General features: G+C 40.8%; 1 protein-coding gene across 2 annotated transcripts in view; it reads left to right on the top strand.

The window, feature by feature from the left end:
• Positions 1-22,412, top strand: part of kynu (kynureninase) — a 36,559-nt gene that overhangs the window by 11,583 nt on the left and 2,564 nt on the right. The window contains exons 8-12 of one of the 2 annotated variants that reach the window (XM_057857493.1): positions 16,476-16,622; positions 16,693-16,791; positions 16,882-16,955; positions 17,163-17,215; positions 19,935-20,020. In XM_057857493.1, coding sequence (XP_057713476.1) covers positions 16,476-16,622; positions 16,693-16,791; positions 16,882-16,955; positions 17,163-17,215; positions 19,935-20,020 — 459 coding nt within the window. The remainder of the gene's footprint in view (positions 1-16,475; positions 16,623-16,692; positions 16,792-16,881; positions 16,956-17,162; positions 17,216-19,934; positions 20,021-22,412) is intronic. The other variant, XM_057857502.1, reaches the window with a different exon arrangement.

The following is a 22,412-nucleotide window of genomic DNA, read 5'->3' as shown; positions in this document are numbered from 1 at the left end:
TTAAGGCTTCCCTTTTGCAGGTTTGAGGTAGATTGATTTTTTCCCTTTAGAGGAGGAGTGTGTCCCGTAAAAAAGGGCATTTCCTGTTCCCACTAGGAGGCGCCAGGCACAAATGGTAAATTTTCAATCCAGTCCTGCTCAGGCTAGTATACCTCACACACATGCCAGATTTAAAATAGATTGAACGTTGTATGAGGGAGTTATCAGTCATTTTCCGAATTCGGTGTTTTGGCGAAAAAATGGCCGACTTTGGCACCCCGCCCAGGTCAGGCCCGTGAATGAAAACACACCATTTTTATAACTTAAGATTTCATATGCCTCATGAACAGGCTCGCCAATTTTGAGAATGATCAAACTAATTCCCTAGGTGCCAAGGTGTAAAATGTGCACACTGTAAATCGATAAAAATTTCACATTCAATCCAAAATACCCGATTTCCTGTAGGATTTGGAATGTGTGTGCAAGAGACTTTTTGGAGCAGTTTTGCACAAAGTTTTGACTCTCCAAATTTCATCACTCTATGTTAGAAAAACCTAAATGGAGAGGCCTTTTTGAAAATTTCAAGGGGGCGCCACTGAGCCATTTTGTTAAATTGTTTCGTAACGTTGCAAGATTATCGAACGTTATCCAAAGCCGCATGTATGTGCAAATTTTGGTGAGTTTTTATGCATATTCAAGCCTCCAAATGTAAACTCTTACTGTGAACCCATGAAAATTTCACATTCGATCCAAAATACCCAATTTCCTGTTGGATTTGGAATATGGGTGCAAGAGACTTTTTGGAGCAGTTTTGCATAAGGTATCTACTCCCCAAATTTCCTTGCTCTATGTTGAAAAAACCCAATAGGAAAGGCCTTTTTTAAAACTTCTTTCTTTCGCCACTAGTTGGCACTGTAGAGTTGATGCAAATGACCCCTACAAGAACCTTCAGGGTATGACTCTCAACAAACACGGAAAGTTTGGCGCAGATATGTTGCATATCTGCCGAGTTATGACTGTTCAAAATTTTTGGCGAGACAAATTGTTGACGGTCATTTTCACTTCCAGTTTGGACCTCTCCGCTTCAACGAAACCTCAATATTTTTTATCAGGGACCTGAACACATGTCTTGAGGCTCCCCTGAAACAGGTTTGAGGTCAATAGATTTTTTTCCCTTGGAGGAGGAGCCTGTCTCGTAAAGAAGGCCATTTCCTGTTCCCACTAGGGGGCGCCAGGCCTAATGGGTAATATTTCAATGCAGTCGTGTTCAGGCTGGGATATCTCATATACATGCTAGAAATGAAAAAGATTGAACGTTGTATCACGGAGTTTTTAATCATTTTCTGAATTTGGTATTTTGCCCAAAAATGGCCGACTTTGGGACCACGCCCAGGCCCGACCCTTGAGTGAAAACACACCATTTTGAAAACTTAAGATCTCATATGTCTCCTGAATACTCTGACCAATTTTGAAGACGATCCAACTATTTTCTTCAGCGACAAGGTCTCAAATGTAAATCGATAAAATTTCACATTTGATCCAAAATTTCCGACTTCCTGTTGGATTTGGAATATGGGTGCAAGAGACTTTTTGGAGCAGTTTTGCACAATGTATCGACTCGCCAAATTTCATCGTTCTACGTTGAAAAAACCTAATAGGAAAGGCCTTTTTGAAAATTTCAAGGGGGCGCCACTGAGCGATTTTGTTAAATTTTTTTGTAGATTATCAAAATTTACGCAAAGTTGCATGTATGTGCAAATTTTGGTGAGTTTTCGTGCATGTTCAGGCCTCCAAATGTAAACCCCAACTGTGAACCGATAAAAATTTCACATTTGATCCAAAATATCCGATTTCCTGTTGGATTTGGAATATGGGTGCAAGAAGCTTTTTTGAACAGTTAGGCATAAGGTATCTACTCCCCAAATTTCATTGCTCTACGTTGAAAACCTGAGAGGAGAGGCCTTTTTGAAAATTTTAAGGGTAAAGGGGGCGCCACTGAGCCATTTTTTGACATTTTTTCAAAACGACACAAGATTATCGAAATTTACGCGAAGCGGCACGTATGTGCAAATTTTGGTGACTTTTCGTGCATGTTCAGGCCTCCAAATTGGCCATTTTCATTTGCCCTGAAAAAAGAATAATAATAATAATAACTAGGCCTGCAAGCAGGACTGAACGGGCCCTCGCAATCTAGCGCAACTCGGACGTCACGCAACTCGGACTGTGTGCAGGTCAGGGTGGTGGCAGATCCTCCTCTCTAATCATCTCATTAGAACCTAACATGCTCGAAAGTCGCCTATTTACATTCCCACACCCAAGAGATAAAAACCCCTATTGGAGAGAGTACTACAAAAAAGGAGCCACTACTGAGCTGTGCAGCCAAGCCCTTATTCAAAACCAAAATTAATCTTCTAACTGGGCCAATTCGACCAAGTGTGCCAACTATTGTGGCTCTATAAGCTCCCTGAGTCTCTGAAAAAAAATATTTCCTTTAAATGGCGAACAAAGGGTCGTCACGGCAACAGACAGAGACACGTGGACATGGGCCGTAAAAAAGTATTTTAATAGGTCTTGAAACTACAATGACCAACATGAAAAGAACTGGACATGTTTTGGAAAAACGAGTGACTTTCTATCGCCACTAGTTGGCGCTGTAGGGTTGATGCAAATGACCCCTACAAGGCCCTTCAGGGTATGACTCTCAACAAGCACGGGAAGTTTGGCGCAGATATCTTGTATATCTGCCGAGTTATGACTGTTCAAAGTTTTTGGAGAGAAAAATTGTTGACAGTCATTTTCACTTTCCTGTTTGGACCCCTCCGCTTCAACGAAACTTCAATATTTTTCATCAGGCACCTGAAGACAGGTCTTAAGGTTTCCCTTATACAGGTTTGAGGTAGATTGATTTTTTCCCTTTAGAGGAGGAGTGTGTCCCGTAAAAAAGGGCATTTCCTGTTCCCACTAGGAGGCGCCAGGCACAAATGGTAAATTTTCAATCCAGTCCTGCTCAGGCTGGTATACCTCACACACATGCCAGATTTAAAATAGATTGAAGGTTGTATGAGGGAGTTATCAGTCATTTTCCGAATTCGGTGTTTTGCCGAAAAAATGGAAGAATTTGGCGCCCCGCCCAGGTCAGGCCCGTGAATGAAAACACACCATTTTTATAACTCAAGATTTCATATGCCTCATGAACAGTCTCACCAATTTTGAGAATGATCAAACTAATTCCCTAGGTGCCAAGGTGTAAAATGTGCACACTGTAAATCGATAAAAAGTTCACATTCAATCCAAAATACCCGATTTCCTGTAGGATTTGGAATGTGTGTGCAAGAGACTTTTTGGAGCAGTTTTGCACAAAGTTTTGACTCTCCAAATTTCATCACTCTATGTTAGAAAAACCTAAATGGAGAGGCCTTTTTGAAAATTTCAAGGGGGCGCCACTGAGCCATTTTGTTAAATTGTTTCGTAACGTTGCAAGATTATCGAACGTTATCCAAAGCCGCATGTATGTGCAAATTTTGGTGAGTTTTTATGCATATTCAAGCCTCCAAATGTAAACTCTTACTGTGAACCCATGAAAATTTCACATTCGATCCAAAATACCCGATTTCCTGTTGGATTTGGAATATGGGTGCAAGAGACTTTTTGGAGCAGTTTTGCATAAGGTATCTACTCCCCAAATTTCCTTGCTCTATGTTGAAAAAACCCAATAGGAAAGGCCTTTTTTAAAACTTCTTTCTGTCGCCACTAGTTGGCACTGTAGAGTTGATGCAAATGACCCCTACAAGACCCTTCAGGGTATGACTCTCAACAAACACGGAAAGTTTGGCGCAGATATGTTGCATATCTGCCGAGTTATGACTGTTCAAAATTTTTGGCGAGACAAATTGTTGACGGTCATTTTCACTTCCAGTTTGGACCTCTCCGCTTCAACGAAACCTCAATATTTTTCATCAGGGACCTGAACACATGTCTTGAGGCTCCCCTGAAACAGGTTTGAGGTCAATAGATTTTTTTCCCTTGGAGGAGGAGCCTGTCTCGTAAAGAAGGCCATTTCCTGTTCCCACTAGGGGGCGCCAGGCCTAATGGGTAATATTTCAATGCAGTCGTGTTCAGGCTGGGATATCTCATATACATGCTAGAAATGAAAAAGATTGAACGTTGTATCACGGAGTTTTTAATCATTTTCTGAATTTGGTATTTTGCCCAAAAATGGCCGACTTTGGGACCACGCCCAGGTCAGACCCTTGAGTGAAAACTCACCATTTTGAAAACTTAAGATCTCATATGTCTCCTGAATAGTCTGACCAATTTTGAAGACGATCCAACTATTTTCTTCAGCGACAAGGTCTCAAATGTAAATCGATAAAATTTCACATTTGATCCAAAATTTCCGGCTTCCTGTTGGGTTTGGAATATGGGTGCAAGAGACTTTTTGGAGCAGTTTTGCACAATGTATCGACTCGCCAAATTTCATTGTTCTACGTTGAAAAAACCTAATAGGAAAGGCCTTTTTGAAAATTTCAAGGGGGCGCCACTGAGCCATTTTGTTAAATTTTTTTGTAGATTATCAAAATTTACGCAAAGTTACATGTATGTGCAAATTTTGGTGAGTTTTCGTGCATGTTCAGGCCTCCAAATGTAAACTCCAACTGTGAACCGATAAAAATTTCACATTTGATCCAAAATATCCGATTTCCTGTTGGATTTGGAATATGGGTGCAAGAGGCTTTTTTGAACAGTTAGGCATAAGGTATCTACTCCCCAAATTTCATTGCTCTACGTTGAAAACCTGAGAGGAGAGGCCTTTTTGAAAATTTTAAGGGTCAAGGGGGCGCCACTGAGCCATTTTTTGACATTTTTTCAAAACGACACAAGATTATCGAATTTTACGCAAAGCCGCACGTATGTGCAAATTTTGGTGACTTTTCGTGCATGTTCAGGCCTCCAAATTGGCCATTTTCATTTGCCCTGAAAAAAGAATAATAATAATAATAATAATAATAATAATAATAATAATAATCCTTTGCAAAACAATAGGGCCTTCGCACGCTCAGTGCTCGGGCCCTAACTAGGCCTGCAAGCAGGACTGAACGGGCCCTCGCAATCTAGCGCAACTCGGACGTCATGCAACTCGGACAGTGTGCAGGTCAGGGTGGTGGCAGATCGTCCTCTCTAATCATCTCATTAGAACCTAACATGCGCGAAAGTTGCCTCTTTACATTCACACACCTAAGAGATAAAAACCCCTATTGGACAGAGGACTACAAAAAAGGAGCGAATAAAGGGTCATCACAGCAACAGACAGAGACATGTGGACATGGGCCGTAAAATAAGTATTTTAAAAGGTCTTGAAACTACAATGACCAACCTGAAAAGAACTGGACATATATTTTAAAAAATGAGTGACTTTCTATTGCCACTAGTTGGCGCTGTAGGGTTGATGCAAATGACCCCTACAGGACCCTTCAGACTATGACTCAACAAGCACGATATGTTTGGCGCAGATATGTTGTAGAAGTTATGACTGTTCAAAACTTGTGGTGAGACGAAATGGCTTCAGTCATTTTTACTTCTCCTGTTGGACCCTTCTGCTTCAACCAAACCTCAGTATTTTTCATCAGGCACCTGAACACATGTCTTCAGGCTCCCCTGATGCAGGTTTGAGGTGAATAGATTTTTTTTTCCTTGGAGGAGGAGCCTGTTTCGTAAAAAAGGCATTTCCTGTTCCCACTAGGGGGCGCTAGGCCTAATGAGTAATATTTCAATGCACTCGTGTTCAGGGTGGGATCCCGCACATACATGCCAGATATGAAAAAGATTGAACGTTGTTTCAAGGAGCTATTAGTCCTTTACTGAATTTGTCATTTTGCCGAAAAAATGGCCGACTTTGGCACCACGCCCAAGTCAGACCCATGAATGAAAACACACCATTTTGAAAAGTTTAGATTTCATAGGTCTCCTGAATTGTCTAACCAATTTTGAAGATGATCCAATTGATTCCCTCTGTGACAAGGTCTCAAATGTGCACCCTGTTAATTGATAAAAATTTCACATTCGATCCAAAATACCCGATTTCCTGTTGGGTTTGGAATATGGGTGCAAGAGACTTTTTGGAGCAGTTTTGCACAAGGTATCGACTCCCCAAATTTCATTGCTCTACGTTAAAAAAACCTAATAGGAAACGCCTTTTTGAAAAATTCAAGGGGGCGCCACTGAGCCATTTTGTTACATTTTTTTGTAACGTTGCAAGATTATCGAAATCCACACAAAGCCGCATGTATGTGCAAAATTTGGTGAGTTTTCGTGCATGTCCAGGCCTCCAAATGTAAACTGTACTAGAAATGGACAGAAATTTCACATTTGATCCAAAATACCCGATTTTCTGTTGGATTTGGAATATGGGTGCAAGAGGCTTTTTTGAGCAGTTAGGCATAAGGTATGTACTCCCCAAATTTCCTTGCTCTATGTTGAAAAAACCCAATAGGAAAGGCCTTTTTTAAAAATTCTTTCTGTCGCCACTAGTTGGCACTGTAGAGTTGATGCAAATGACCCCTACAAGAACCTTCAGGGTATGACTCTCAACAAACAGGGAAAGTTTGGCGCAGATATGTTGTATATCTGCCGAGTTATGACTGTTCAAAGTTTTTTGCGTGACAAATTGTTGACGTTCATTTTCACTTTCCTGTTTGGACCCCTCCGCCTCAACGAAACCTCAATATTTTTCATCAGGCATCTGAACACAGGTCTTAAGGCTCCCCTGATGCAGGTTTGAGGTCAACAGATTTTTTTCCCTTGGAGGAGGAACCTGTCTCGTAAAAAAAGGCATTTCCTGTTCTCACTAGGGGGCGCTAGACCTAATGGGTAATATTTCAATGCACTCGTGTTAAGGGTGGGATACCGCATATACATGGCAGATATGAAAAAGATTGAAAGTTGTGTCAAGGAATTATTAGCCATTTACTGAATTCGGTGTTTTGCCGAAAAAATGGCCGACTTTGGCACCACGCCCAGGTCAGACCCGTGAATGAAAACACACCATTTTAGAAACTTAAGATCTCATATGTCTCCTGAACAGTCTCACCAATTTTGAAGATGATCCAACTAACTCCCTCAGCGAAAAGGTCTCAAATGTGCACCCTGTAAATCGATAAAAATTTCATATTTGATCCAAAATAACCGATTTCCTGTTGGGTTTGGAATATGCGTGTCAATGCTTTTTTGGAGCGGTTTTGGACAAGGTATAGACCCCCCAAATTTCATTGCTCTACGCTGACAGACCCTAATGTTATAGGCCAATTTTAAAATTTCAAGGGGGCGCCACTGAGCCATTTTGTTATATTTTTTTGCAACGTTGCAAAATTATCGAAATTTACAATTTTCCGGACGTATGTGCAAATTTTGGTGACTTTTCGTGCATGTTCAGGCCTCCAAATTGGCCGTTTTCATTTGCCCTGAAAAAAAAATAAAATAAAAAAAAAAAAAATAATCCTTTGCAAAACAATAGGGCCTTCGCACGCTTAGTGCTCGGGCCCTAAAAAAAAAATAATCCTTTGCAAAACAATAGGGCCTTCGCACGCTTAGTGCTCGGGCCCTAATAATAACTAGGCCTGCAAGCAGGACTGAACGGGCCCTCGCAATCTAGCGCAACTCGGACGTCACGCAACTCGGACTGTGTGCAGGTCAGGGTGGTGGCAGATCCTCCTCTCTAATCATCTCATTAGAACCTAACATGCTCGAAAGTCGCCTATTTACATTCCCACACCCAAGAGATAAAAACCCCTATTGGAGAGAGTACTACAAAAAAGGAGCCACTACTGAGCTGTGCAGCCAAGCCCTTATTCAAAACCTAAATTAATCTTCTAACTGGGCCAATTCGACCAAGTGTGCCAACTATTGTGGCTCTATAAGCGCCCTGAGTCTCTGAAAAAAAAAAAATCCTTTAAATGGCGAACAAAGGGTCGTCACGGCAACAGACAGAGACACGTGGACATGGGCCGTAAAAAAGTATTTTAATAGGTCTTGAAACTACAATGACCAACATGAAAAGAACTGGACATGTTTTGGAAAAACGAGTGACTTTATATCGCCACTAGTTGGCGCTGTAGGGTTGATGCAAATGACCCCTACAAGGCCCTTCAGGGTATGACTCTCAACAAGCACGGGAAGTTTGGCGCAGATATCTTGTATATCTGCCGAGTTATGACTGTTCAAAGTTTTTGGAGAGAAAAATTGTTGACAGTCATTTTCACTTTCCTGTTTGGACCCCTCCGCTTCAACGAAACTTCAATATTTTTCATCAGGCACCTGAAGACAGGTCTTAAGGTTTCCCTTATGCAGGTTTGAAGTAGATTGATTTTTTCCCTTTAGAGGAGGAGTGTGTCCCGTAAAAAAGGGCATTTCCTGTTCCCACTAGGAGGCGCCAGGCACAAATGGTAAATTTTCAATCCAGTCCTGCTCAGGCTGGTATACCTCACACACATGCCAGATTTAAAATAGATTGAACGTTGTATGAGGGAGTTATCAGTCATTTTCCGAATTCGGTGTTTTGGCGAAAAAATGGAAGAATTTGGCGCCCCGCCCAGGTCAGGCCCGTGAATGAAAACACACCATTTTTATAACTTAAGATTTCATATGCCTCATGAACAGTCTCACCAATTTTGAGAATGATCAAACTAATTCCCTAGGTGCCAAGGTGTAAAATGTGCACACTGTAAATCGATAAAAAGTTCACATTCAATCCAAAATACCCGATTTCCTGTAGGATTTGGAATGTGTGTGCAAGAGACTTTTTGGAGCAGTTTTGCACAAAGTTTTGACTCTCCAAATTTCATCACTCTATGTTAGAAAAACCTAAATGGAGAGGCCTTTTTGAAAATTTCAAGGGGGCGCCACTGAGCCATTTTGTTAAATTGTTTCGTAACGTTGCAAGATTATCGAACGTTATCCAAAGCCGCATGTATGTGCAAATTTTGGTGAGTTTTTATGCATATTCAAGCCTCCAAATGTAAACTCTTACTGTGAACCCATGAAAATTTCACATTCGACCCAAAATACCCGATTTCCTGTTGGATTTGGAATATGGGTGCAAGAGACTTTTTGGAGCAGTTTTGCATAAGGTATCTACTCCCCAAATTTCCTTGCTCTATGTTGAAAAAACCCAATAGGAAAGGCCTTTTTTAAAACTTCTTTCTGTCGCCACTAGTTGGCACTGTAGAGTTGATGCAAATGACCCCTACAAGAACCTTCAGGGTATGACTCTCAACAAACACGGAAAGTTTGGCGCAGATATGTTGCATATCTGCCGAGTTATGACTGTTCAAAATTTTTGGCGAGACAAATTGTTGACGGTCATTTTCACTTCCAGTTTGGACCTCTCCGCTTCAACGAAACCTCAATATTTTTCATCAGGGACCTGAACACATGTCTTGAGGCTCCCCTGAAACAGGTTTGAGGTCAATAGATTTTTTTCCCTTGGAGGAGGAGCCTGTCTCGTAAAGAAGGCCATTTCCTGTTCCCACTAGGGGGCGCCAGGCCTAATGGGTAATATTTCAATGCAGTCGTGTTCAGGCTGGGATATCTCATATACATGCTAGAAATGAAAAAGATTGAACGTTGTATCACGGAGTTTTTAATCATTTTCTGAATTTGGTATTTTGCCCAAAAATGGCCGACTTTGGGACCACGCCCAGGTCAGACCCTTGAGTGAAAACTCACCATTTTGAAAACTTAAGATCTCATATGTCTCCTGAATAGTCTGACCAATTTTGAAGACGATCCAACTATTTTCTTCAGCGACAAGGTCTCAAATGTAAATCGATAAAATTTCACATTTGATCCAAAATTTCTGGCTTCCAGTTGGGTTTGGAATATGGGTGCAAGAGACTTTTTGGAGCAGTTTTGCACAATGTATCGACTCGCCAAATTTCATCATTCTACGTTGAAAAAACCTAATAGGAAAGGCCTTTTTGAAAATTTCAAGGGGGCGCCACTGAGCCATTTTGTTAAATTTTTTTGTAGATTATCAAAATTTACGCAAAGTTGCATGTATGTGCAAATTTTGGTGAGTTTTCGTGCATGTTCAGGCCTCCAAATGTAAACTCAAACTGTGAACCGATAAAAATTTCACATTTGATCCAAAATATCCGATTTCCTGTTGGATTTGGAATATGGGTGCAAGAGGCTTTTTTGAACAGTTAGGCATAAGGTATCTACTCCCCAAATTTCATTGCTCTACGTTGAAAACCTGAGAGGAGAGGCCTTTTTGAAAATTTTAAGGGTCAAGGGGGCGCCACTGAGCCATTTTTTGACATTTTTTCAAAACGACACAAGATTATCGAAATTTACGCAAAGCCGCACGTTTGTGCAAATTTTGGTGACTTTTCGTGCATGTTCAGGCCTCCAAATTGGCCATTTTCATTTGCCCTGAAAAAAGAAGAATAATAATAATAACTAGGCCTGCAAGCAGGACTGAACGGGCCCTCGCAATCTAGCGCAACTCGGACGTCACGCAACTCGGACTGTGTGCAGGTCAGGGTGTTGGCAGATGCTCCTCTCTAATCATCTCATTAGAACATAACATGCTCGAAAGTCGCCTATTTACATTCCCACACCCAAGAGATAAAAACCCCTATTGGAGAGAGTACTACAAAAAAGGAGCCACTACTGAGCTGTGCAGCCAAGCCCTTATTCAAAACCAAAATTAATCTTCTAACTGGGCCAATTCGACGAAGTGTGCCAAATATTGTGGCTATATAAGCTGCCTGAGTCTTTGAAAAAAAATATTTCCTTTAAATGGCGAATAAAGGGTCGTCACGGCAACAGACAGAGACACGTGGACATGGGCTGTAAATAAGTATTACAATAGGTCTTCAAATTACAATGACCAACCTGAAAAGAACTGGACATGTATTGGAAAAACGAGTGACTTTCTATTGCCACTAGTTGGCGCTGTAGGGTTGATGCAAATGATCTCTACAAGGCCCTTCAGGGTATGACTCTCAACAAGCACGGGAAGTTTGGCGCAGATATGTTGTATATCTGCCGAGTTATGACTGTTCAAAGTTTTTGGAGAGAAAAATTGTTGACAGTCATTTTCACTTTCCTGTTTGGACCCCTCCGCTTCAACGAAACTTCAATATTTTTCATCAGGCACCTGAAGACAGGTCTTAAGCCTTCCCTTATGCAGGTTTGAGGTCAACAGATTTTTTTTCCTTGGAGGAGGAACCTGTCTCGTAAAAAAAGGCATTTCCTGTTCTCACTAGGGGGCGCTAGGCCTAATGGGTAATATTTCAATGCACTCGTGTTAAGGGTGGGATGTCGCACATACATGCCAGATATGAAAAAGATGGAACGTTGTGTGAAGGAACTATTAGTCATTTACTGAATTTGTCATTTTGCCGAAAAAATGGCCGACTTTGGCACCCCGCCCAGGTCAGGCCCGTGAATGAAAACACACCATTTTGATAACTTAAGATTTCATAAGCCTCATGAACAGTCTCGCCAATTTTGAGAATGATCAAACTAATTCCCTAGGTGCCAAGGTGTAAAATGTGCACACTGTAAATCGATAAAAATTTCACATTCAATCCAAAATACCCGATTTCCTGTTGGGTTTGGAATATGCATGCAAGAGACTTTTTGGAGCAGTTTTGTACAAGGTATCGACTCTCCGAATTTCATCCCTCTACGTTGAAAAAACCTAAATGGAGAGGCCTTTTTGAAAATTTCAAGGGGGCGCCACTGAGCCATTTTGTTACATGTTTTCGTAACGTTGCAAGATTATTGAACGTTATGCAAAGCCACATGTATGTCCAAATTTTTGTGAGTTTTCGTGCATGTTCAAGCCTCCAAATGTAAACTCCTACTGTGAACCGATAAAAATTTCACATTCGATCCAAAATACCCGATTTCCTGTTGGATTTGGAATACGGGTGCAAGAGACTTTTTGGAGCAGTTTTGCACAAGGTATCGACTCCCCAAATTTCATCACTCTCTGTTAAAAAAACCTAATAGGAAACGCCTTTTTGAAAAATTCAAGGGGGCGCCACTGAGGCATTTTGCTACATTTTTTCGTAACATTGCAAGATTATCGAACGTTATCTAAAGCCGCATGTATGTGCAAATTTGTACAAGTTTTTGTGCATATTCAAGCCTCCAAATGTAAACTCCTACTGTGAACCCATGAAAATTTCACATTCGATCCAAAATACCCGATTTCCTGTTGGATTTGGAATATGGGTGCAAGAGACTTTTTGGATCAGTTTTGCATAAGGTATCTACTCCCCAAATTTCCTTGCTCTATGTTGAAAAAACCCAATAGGAAAGGCCTTTTTTAAAACTTCTTTCTGTCGCCACTAGTTGGCACTGTAGAGTTGATGCAAATGACCCCTACAAGAACCTTCAGGGTATGACTCTCAACAAACACGGGAAGTTTGGCGCAGATATGTTGTATATCTGCCGAGTTATGACTGTTCAAAGTTTTTTGCGTGACAAATTGTTGACGTTCATTTTCACTTTCCTGTTTGGACCCCTCCGCCTCAACGAAACCTCAATATTTTTCATCAGGCACCTGAACACAGGTCTTAAGGCTCCCCTGATGCAGGTTTGAGGTCAACAGATTTTTTTCCCTTGGAGGAGGAACCTGTCTCGTAAAAAAAGGCATTTCCTGTTCTCACTAGGGGGCGCTAGACCTAATGGGTAATATTTCAATGCACTCGTGTTAAGGGTGGGATACCACACATACATGCCAAATATGAAAAAGATTGAACGTTGTGTCAAGGAACTATAAGTCATTTACTGAATTTGTCATTTTGCCGAAAAAATGGTCGACTTTGGCACCACGCCCAGGTCAGACCCGTGAATGAAAACGCACCATTTTCAAAACTTAAGATTTCATATGTCTCCTGAACAGTCTCACCAATTTTGAAGATGATCCAACTAACTCCCTCGGCGAAAAGGTCTCAAATGTGCACCCTGTAAATCGATAAAAATTTCATATTTGATCCAAAATAACCGATTTCCTGTTGGGTTTGGAATATGCGTGTAAATGCTTTTTTGGAGCGGTTTTGGACAAGGTATAGACCCCCCAAATTTCATTGCTCTACGCTGACAGACCCTAATGTTATAGGCCAATTTTAAAATTTCAAGGGGGCGCCACTGAGCCATTTTGTTATATTTTTTTGCAACGTTGCAAAATTATCGAAATTTACAATTTTTCGGACGTATGTGCAAATTTTGGTGACTTTTCGTGCATGTTCAGGCCTCCAAATTGGCCGTTTTCATTTGCCCTGAAAAAAAAAAAAAAATAAAAAAATAAAAAAAAAAATAATCCTTTGCAAAACAATAGGGCCTTCGCACGCTTAGTGCTCGGGCCCTAATAACTAGGCCTGCAAGCAGGACTGAACGGGCCCTCGCAATCTAGCGCAACTCGGACGTCACGCAACTCGGACTGTGTGCAGGTCAGGGTGGTGGCAGATCCTCCTCTCTAATCATCTCATTAGAACCTAACATGCTCGAAAGTCGCCTATTTACATTCCCACACCCAAGAGATAAAAACCCCTATTGGAGAGAGTACTACAAAAAAGGAGCCACTACTGAGCTGTGCAGCCAAGCCCTTATTCAAAACCAAAATTAATCTTCTAACTGGGCCAATTCGACCAAGTGTGCCAACTATTGTGGCTCTATAAGCTCCCTGAGTCTCTAAAAAAAAATATTTCCTTTAAATGGCGAACAAAGGGTCGTCACGGCAACAGACAGAGACACGTGGACATGGGCCGTAAAAAAGTATTTTAATAGGTCTTGAAACTACAATGACCAACATGAAAAGAACTGGACATGTTTTGGAGAAACGAGTGACTTTCTATCGCCACTAGTTGGCGCTGTAGGGTTGATGCAAATGACCCCTACAAGGCCCTTCAGGGTATGACTCTCAACAAGCACGGGAAGTTTGGCGCAGATATCTTGTATATCTGCCGAGTTATGAGTGTTCAAAGTTTTTGGAGAGAAAAATTGTTGACAGTCATTTTCACTTTCCTGTTTGGACCCCTCCGCTTCAACGAAACTTCAATATTTTTCATCAGGCACCTGAAGACAGGTCTTAAGGTTTCCCTTATGCAGGTTTGAGGTAGATTGATTTTTTCCCTTTAGAGGAGGAGTGTGTCCCGTAAAAAAGGGCATTTCCTGTTCCCACTAGGAGGCGCCAGGCACAAATGGTAAATTTTCAATCCAGTCCTGCTCAGGCTGGTATACCTCACACACATGCCAGATTTAAAATAGATTGAACGTTGTATGAGGGAGTTATCAGTCATTTTCCGAATTCGGTGTTTTGCCGAAAAAATGGAAGAATTTGGCGCCCCGCCCAGGTCAGGCCCGTGAATGAAAACACACCATTTTTATAACTTAAGATTTCATATGCCTCATGAACAGTCTCGCCAATTTTGAGAATGATCAAACTAATTCCCTAGGTGCCAAGGTGTAAAATGTGCACACTGTAAATCGATAAAAAGTTCACATTCAATCCAAAATACCCGATTTCCTGTAGGATTTGGAATGTGTGTGCAAGAGACTTTTTGGAGAAGTTTTGCACAAAGTTTTGACTCTCCAAATTTCATCACTCTATGTTAGAAAAACCTAAATGGAGAGGCCTTTTTGAAAATTTCAAGGGGGCGCCACTGAGCCATTTTCTTAAATTGTTTCGTAACGTTGCAAGATTATCGAACGTTATCCAAAGCCGCATGTATGTGCAAATTTTGGTGAGTTTTTATGCATATTCAAGCCTCCAAATGTAAACTCTTACTGTGAACCCATGAAAATTTCACATTCGATCCAAAATACCCGATTTCCTGTTGGATTTGGAATATGGGTGCAAGAGACTTTTTGGAGCAGTTTTGCATAAGGTATCTACTCCCCAAATTTCCTTGCTCTATGTTGAAAAAACCCAATAGGAAAGGCCTTTTTAAAAACTTCTTTCTGTCGCCACTAGTTGGCACTGTAGAGTTGATGCAAATGACCCCTACAAGAACCTTCAGGGTATGACTCTCAACAAACATGGAAAGTTTGGCGCAGATATGTTGCATATCTGCCGAGTTATGACTGTTCAAAATTTTTGGCGAGACAAATTGTTGACGGTCATTTTCACTTCCAGTTTGGACCTCTCCGCTTCAACGAAACCTCAATATTTTTCATCAGGGACCTGAACACATGTCTTGAGGCTCCCCTGAAACAGGTTTGAGGTCAATAGATTTTTTTCCCTTGGAGGAGGAGCCTGTCTCGTAAAGAAGGCCATTTCCTGTTCCCACTAGGGGGCGCCAGGCCTAATGGGTAATATTTCAATGCAGTCGTGTTCAGGCTGGGATATCTCATATACATGCTAGAAATGAAAAAGATTGAACGTTGTATCACGGAGTTTTTAATCATTTTCTGAATTTGGTATTTTGCCCAAAAATGGCCGACTTTGGGACCACGCCCAGGTCAGACCCTTGAGTGAAAACTCACCATTTTGAAAACTTAAGATCTCATATGTCTCCTGAATAGTCTGACCAATTTTGAAGACGATCCAACTATTTTCTTCAGCGACAAGGTCTCAAATGTAAATCGATAAAATTTCACATTTGATCCAAAATTTCCGGCTTCCTGTTGGGTTTGGAATATGGGTGCAAGAGACTTTTTGGAGCAGTTTTGCACAATGTATCGACTTGCCAAATTTCATCGTTCTACGTTGAAAAAACCTAATAGGAAAGGCCTTTTTGAAAATTTCAAGGGGGCGCCACTGAGCCATTTTGTTAAATTTTTTTGTAGATTATCAAAATTTACGCAAAGTTGCATGTATGTGCAAATTTTGGTGAGTTTTCGTGCATGTTCAGGCCTCCAAATGTAAACTCCAACTGTGAACCGATAAAAATTTCACATTTGATCCAAAATATCCGATTTCCTGTTGGATTTGGAATATGGGTGCAAGAGGCTTTTTTGAACAGTTAGGCATAAGGTATCTACTCCCCAAATTTTATCGCTCTACGTTGAAAACCTGAGAGGAGAGGCCTTTTTGAAAATTTTAAGGGTCAAGGGGGCGCCACTGAGCCATTTTTTGACATTTTTTCAAAACGACACAAGATTATCGAAATTTACGCAAAGCCGCACGTATGTGCAAATTTTGGTGACTTTTCGTGCATGTTCAGGCCTCCAAATTGGCCATTTTCATTTGCCCTGAAAAAAGAATAATAATAATAATAATAATAATAATAATAATAATAATCCTTTGCAAAACAATAGGGCCTTCGCACGTCTAGTGCTCGGGCCCTAATAATAATAATAATAATAATAATAATAATAATAATAATAATAATAATCCTTTGCAAAACAATAGGGCCTTCGCACGCTTAGTGCTCGGGCCCTAATAATAATAATAATAATAATAATAATCCTTTGCAAAACAATAGGGCCTTCGCACGTCTAGTGCTCGGGCCCTAATTATGACAACAAATCTGGTTATCCAGGGGGAAGAGACTCTTCGAACAGAGGACATCCTGGACATGATTGAGAAAGAAAGTGCCTCTGTGGCTGTTGTGATGCTCAGCGGAGTTCAGTACTACACGGGTCAGCTGTTCAACATGGCCGCCATCACCAAGGCTGCTCAGAACAAGGTGAGGAGAACTTTGTACAGTCAGCATCCAAGACGTGTACTGACTGGAAATAAAACTATTTTTTGGCAAGGGCTGCTTGGTGGGCTTCGACCTAGCTCACGCAGTAGGAAATGTTGATCTGCAGCTGCACGAGTGGGGAGTGGACTTTGCTTGCTGGTGCTCTTACAAGGTCACCTGACACAAACACACAGCTAGTGACATAATGACACCAAATGTGTCTGCTGAGCGTGTTTCTATATTTGTGTCAATATTTTTTCAGTATTTAAACTCTGGTTGTGGTGGGATTGCTGGAGCATTTATCCATGAGAAACATCAATACACTGTTAAACCTGCGTAAGTACAGTGACTTGTTATCATTTATTCAGAATTTGTAAGGTTTAGCGGCCTATTTCTATCCTAGAGAAATCTATTTACCCGTAAATGTGCTCCCCTCCTTTTTCACGGCTTTGACATTCATCTAAATTGTGCCACACAATAATTCCAACTTATTTTAGTAGTATCATTGCTACCACAGTGGCACATTGTTGCGTGTGCTTGCAGGCTGACAGGGTGGTGGGGACATGACTTGAAAACCCGATTCCAGATGAACAATGGTAAACAAAACTTTTTTTCCCGGAATGTATGCAATATTGCCATCTTATGGTTTCATTGGCAGTGTTGCGCACGCTACTTTAAAAAAGTGATTAGTTATAGTTACTACTTCTTCCAAAAAGTAACTGAGTTAGTAACTGAGTTAATCTATAGTAAAAGTAACTAGTTACCAGGGAAAGTAACTATTTCCGTTACTTTAAAAAGAAGTTGTTGTATGTCAAAGAATTTGAAATTTTCTGAGCAGTATTCGAGTCAGTTGAAGAGAGAACAGACAGGTAGTTGTGTTATAAAACCTTGTAATATTTATTGCACCTCACCAGCAACAGATTTATCCTACACTTGAAGTGCAACAAAAATAAACAGATTTGAATTGCTTACCACACATGTCGACAAAAGCCTTGCCCCGGGACATAAATTACACTTTACATGCACGTTCTTTCCTTTAATTTCGACCAACTAAAATAGTGTTTATATCTCCACCTCGTAAAGGACAAATTTTCCTCTGAATGCTCTGCCATCATATCCCTCTGCATCTGTTTTGCGTGTTTATGTTTGCCGCAGATGCTGTTCCGGTTTGTGTGTGAAAACACCGGCTCTGAAGTACGTGCGCTATTAGGCTCTAACGTTTAGGTCACAGAATTGGGGATCACGTGAGATTTGACAACAACGCAGCCATATTGGAAAGGTCAGACTGGCGGGACATTTAACTTGCCAGTTCGATAAAGAGAAAAACTTGTTACTAAGGCGAAGTTAATTTAGTCAAATTTAGTCAAATTTAAAGATGTGAACAATGTTGACCCTTACAAGCAATCCGAAGACAAATGGCGTAAAGATGTAGACAGGCTTCCACAATTACGCGAAATCGACATTCTGCTGTATTTATTGTTTGGTGTATGTTACTAAACTCATCAGCGGTTCCGAAATTACAAATTGCTACAAAGATAGGAACAGTTTTGCTGCGGATGGGTGCAGGACCTTCACAGTATGACCGTATCAAATGGCAACTCCATCGTTCTTGCAACCGCTTTTGACCGTCAGTAACGGTCAATAACCCCGTTATGTAGCGGCGTTATTTATAACGGCGTTATTCCCAACTAGGGCTGCAGCTATCGAATATTTTAGTAATCGAGTAATCGACTGAAAATTCTATCGATTAATCGAGTAATCGGATAAAACAAATATATTTTTAGGTGAAGAGCAATTATAAATATACATGAGAAAACAAGACATTTCATCTAATTTTGAACCATTTTCAGTCAATCAATGTCTTTATTTTCGATGTATATTGTTGAAAACAGCCAACAATTGCATCTCAGATGTAACTAGAATTAAAAAAAAAAAAAAAAAAAGACTAATTCACTGCTTTCACTCAAAAAACTTTAGATCTTATTACAAAAATATATATATATATCTTACCTAAAAATGCCGTTACGCTTGATAACACACATCACTTAAAAGTTTTTTAATTTTTTCCCACGTCTTTCAATTGAATTTCTCTTTGTGTCAAGCCATTTTTAAGTTCTAGTTAAGTTTTAAGTTAGTCTAAACTGCAAGTCCTGATAGGATTTTGAGTTTTTGCAGTGTTCAAAATAAATGTATGATACAGGCTGTATTGGAGCACATTAGCACCAGTGCTACTTGGTGTTTTATCCAGCAATGACTACTGAGCTAAAATTGATAGTTAGCATGATTAAGTTTTTATTTTACACCCTCATCACTCCACAATGCTATGTTATGTTAAAGCCTGTATGTAAGACACGTTAGTCAAGCATCGACAGTGGTCATAATTAATAGAAACCTAGCCCTCCGCAGGGCTAACGTTACTTTAGAAACCTAGCCCTCCGCAGGGCTAACGTTACTTCAGAACAGTAACGTTAATCTTATTTATTAGCGCTTAGCGCTCTTTATTAGCGCTTAGCGCTCTTTATTAGCGCTTAGCGCTGTACTGCTTTAAGATGGCGGCTGTTTACTAAAGCTGCCCAGACGCGGCCGAGTCTGTCATTTAGCATCTAGTTCAACATACATGTGATCTCTATGAGATGCATGAGACGCTACCTGTACCAACGTAGCATCGTGCGGTCTAGTATTTAGCAACGTCGGCGTCGTCTGTGGCGGCTGTCGGCTGCAGTAAGTTTTTTTTTTCCCCCCTTCTTCCTCTCCGCACGTGACAGCGCGTTGTCCCGCATTAAAAGTAGTCCGAGCAAAACGTGATGCTTAGAGCTGTCAAAATAAACGATTACTCGAGGTGAATAAAATTACTCGGATCAGTTTTTAAACTCGAGTTACTCGAGTTGCTCGAGTACTCGTTTCAGCTCTATTCCCAACACTGTTCAGTGGACATAAAATGCAACAAAAATATTAGTGTATGGCAGTTTTTACTTATAAGCATAAGATAAGCATATGCTTCCTCCCGTCTGCCTTTGTCTTCTTCTTCGGTTCCTTCGGGCAAATCATATCACATTTTGTAATTGTCAATGATTGTCAATGATACCGATGATGATGACAATAAATATTTCATTCACTTTGAATATTCTGAAAATGAATGATCTCAAAAGGGCTAAAATTAACAGGGGAACAAAAATACTCGTCTTTTAAATATGGTTTCTTACTATTTATTTATTTGTGAGCACTTTTTATTTGTTTAAAAATTACATCACCTTGGAGGTATGACTAGTGCATGCATCAGACAGCTGCAAAAGAAGATTTCTTGTATGTCCTCAGTGCTGGAGCTGCAGCCTGGAGTGAGAGGCTTCAGACTATCCAACCAGCCCGTTCTCCTCGTGTGTCCCCTGCAGGCTAGTTTGGAGGTATTGCTGCCTAGTGGGTCTTTACAGTCACTTCCTGTGTACAGTTGTGGTCAAAAGTTTACATACACTTGTGAAGAACATAATGTCATGGCTCTCTTGAGTTTCCAGTTATTTCTACAACCAGGGGCGGACTGGGACTAAAAAGCAGCCCTGGACTTTGACTCGGCCCAGCCCACAAGAATCGCTATACGAAGGGAAACACAGACCTCCTAGGGGGTCCGGGGGCATGCACCGGGAGACTTTTTTTTTTTTTTTTACATTTTATTGTAAAATGCATCAATTTCGTGCACTTTGAGAGAAAATGAAGAAAATGTGTCTAGACTGTGACTGTCTGACTTGGGGCGCTCAAAGTATTGCAAGGCTGAACTGGAGTTGGGTTCATTTTCTGTACTAGCTCTATGATCAACCTGAAAAAACAAATGAAAGAATTTATTTTTCAAAGCAATTTTTATGTATCCAATTGATTACAATATATCTCTATATATCTCTATCTATAAAATGATTTAATTTCATTGTTTCTGCCATAATTCAGTGGTCTCCAAACTAATCCACATAGGGCCGCAGCGGGCTCAGGATTTCATTCCAACAAAACAAGACAACACCTATGCACCAATCTGGTGTCTTACAAGTGTAATCAGTTGATTGCAGTCAGGTGCTGCTTGTTTTAGCAGAAACTTCATTGGTTAAACTGTCGGTACTCGATCAGTTGAAACAAAAACCAGGCCCCACAGCGGCCCTTGAGGACCGGTTTGGAGACCCCTGCCATAATTAATCTTGCCATACAAATAATACATTTCAATGAAAATACAATAAACATTTCAAGACAAATCCTGGATACATAAACTTCATTGGAAAGTATTAACCAGAAAACAAAACGATATATACATGATTAAAAATATATATCATATCAATTTAACTAACTTTAAAGTAAAACCATTCATTTTATTAATATTTTGCTCTATTTCTTCTGAATTAATATTGCTGCTGCGTGTGCATACGTTGTTTTACAGCTAAAATATTTTTCCTTAGGAGAGTGATAGTAGGACTAGCATACTGTAACTTGACACGATTGCAAACGGACTAGCTGGCACTAACCTTTTAATTGTCATTTATTTCATTTAAAATGTAGCTACTTGGTGGATAACAATTGCCAGTATACCGAGCAAGTGACCCTCTTCGTCCCTTTTTACTTGCCCTGCGCTTGTCTGGGTAACTTCCACCAGCTTATCATTACACCCTCCCTCTTCTTTTCTCTCTCCCTGTACCGGCTGCATGTCAGAGCGGCTCCCGCTCCCCCTCTCACCATCGCCGGGGGCTGGGCTGCTGTTACCCGACATGGCCGTTGCACCCAGACTGCTGCTTGCGAAAATATTTATCAACTTATGACATTTTAATGCTTCGCTCTCAGTTTCTTTAATATTTTTCTCCCTAACCTTCTCTGCGCCACCCTTTTCTTTTTTTGCCACCCACCCCCATCTATATTGTGCAGTAACGCTCATCGCTATTTTGCTTCCACAAGGAACCAATGAAGGCTACTTTGTGCTTTCTTTGTTCTTCTATTAGACTGGTGATGGACAGCCAGGCGCTTTGCTGCCACCTGTCGGATTGGATGCGAACTGTAGATAATCAGAGGCTAGGGGGGATAAAAACAGTGATGTATAATGAATGGCGGCCGCCGGCCGTCCAGGGCACCGGCCGTTCTGTGATCCTCCAGAACCCACAGATTACCAGTCCGCCCCTGTCTACAACTCTCTGATAGAGTGATTGGAACAGATACTTCTTTGTCACAAAAAACATTCATTAAGTTTGGTTCTTTTATGACTTTATTATGGGTGAACAGAAAAAACTGATCAAATCTGCTGGGTCAAAAATATACATACAGCAGCGCTAATATTTGGTAACATGTCCCTTGACCATTTTCACTTCAATTAGGCGCTTTTGGTAGCCATCCACAAGCTTCTGGCAAGCTTCTGGTTGAATCTTTGACCACTCCTCTTGACGGAATTGGTGCAGTTCAGTTAAATTTGATGGCTTTCTGACATGGAATAACATGTTCCTTCAGCATTGTCCACAAGTTGTCAATGGGGTTTAAGTCAGGACTTTGGGAAGGCCATTCGAAAACCTTAATTCTAGCCTGATTTAGCCATTCCATTACCACTTTTGATGTGTGTTTGGGGTCATTGTCCTGTTGGAACACTCAACTGCGCCCAAGACCTAATCTTCGGGCTGATGACGTTAGGTTATCTTGAAGAATTTGAAGGTAATCCTCCTTCTTCATTATCCCATTTACTCTATGTAAAGCACCAGTTCCATTGGTAGCAAAACAGCCCCACAGCATAATACTACCACCACCGTGCTTGACGGTAGGCATGGTATACTTGGGGTTAAGGGC

Source organism: Corythoichthys intestinalis, chromosome 2, assembly GCF_030265065.1.
Source record: "Corythoichthys intestinalis isolate RoL2023-P3 chromosome 2, ASM3026506v1, whole genome shotgun sequence".
Taxonomy (NCBI): Eukaryota; Metazoa; Chordata; class Actinopteri; order Syngnathiformes; family Syngnathidae; genus Corythoichthys; species Corythoichthys intestinalis.
This window is presented reverse-complemented; position numbering and strand designations above follow the sequence as displayed.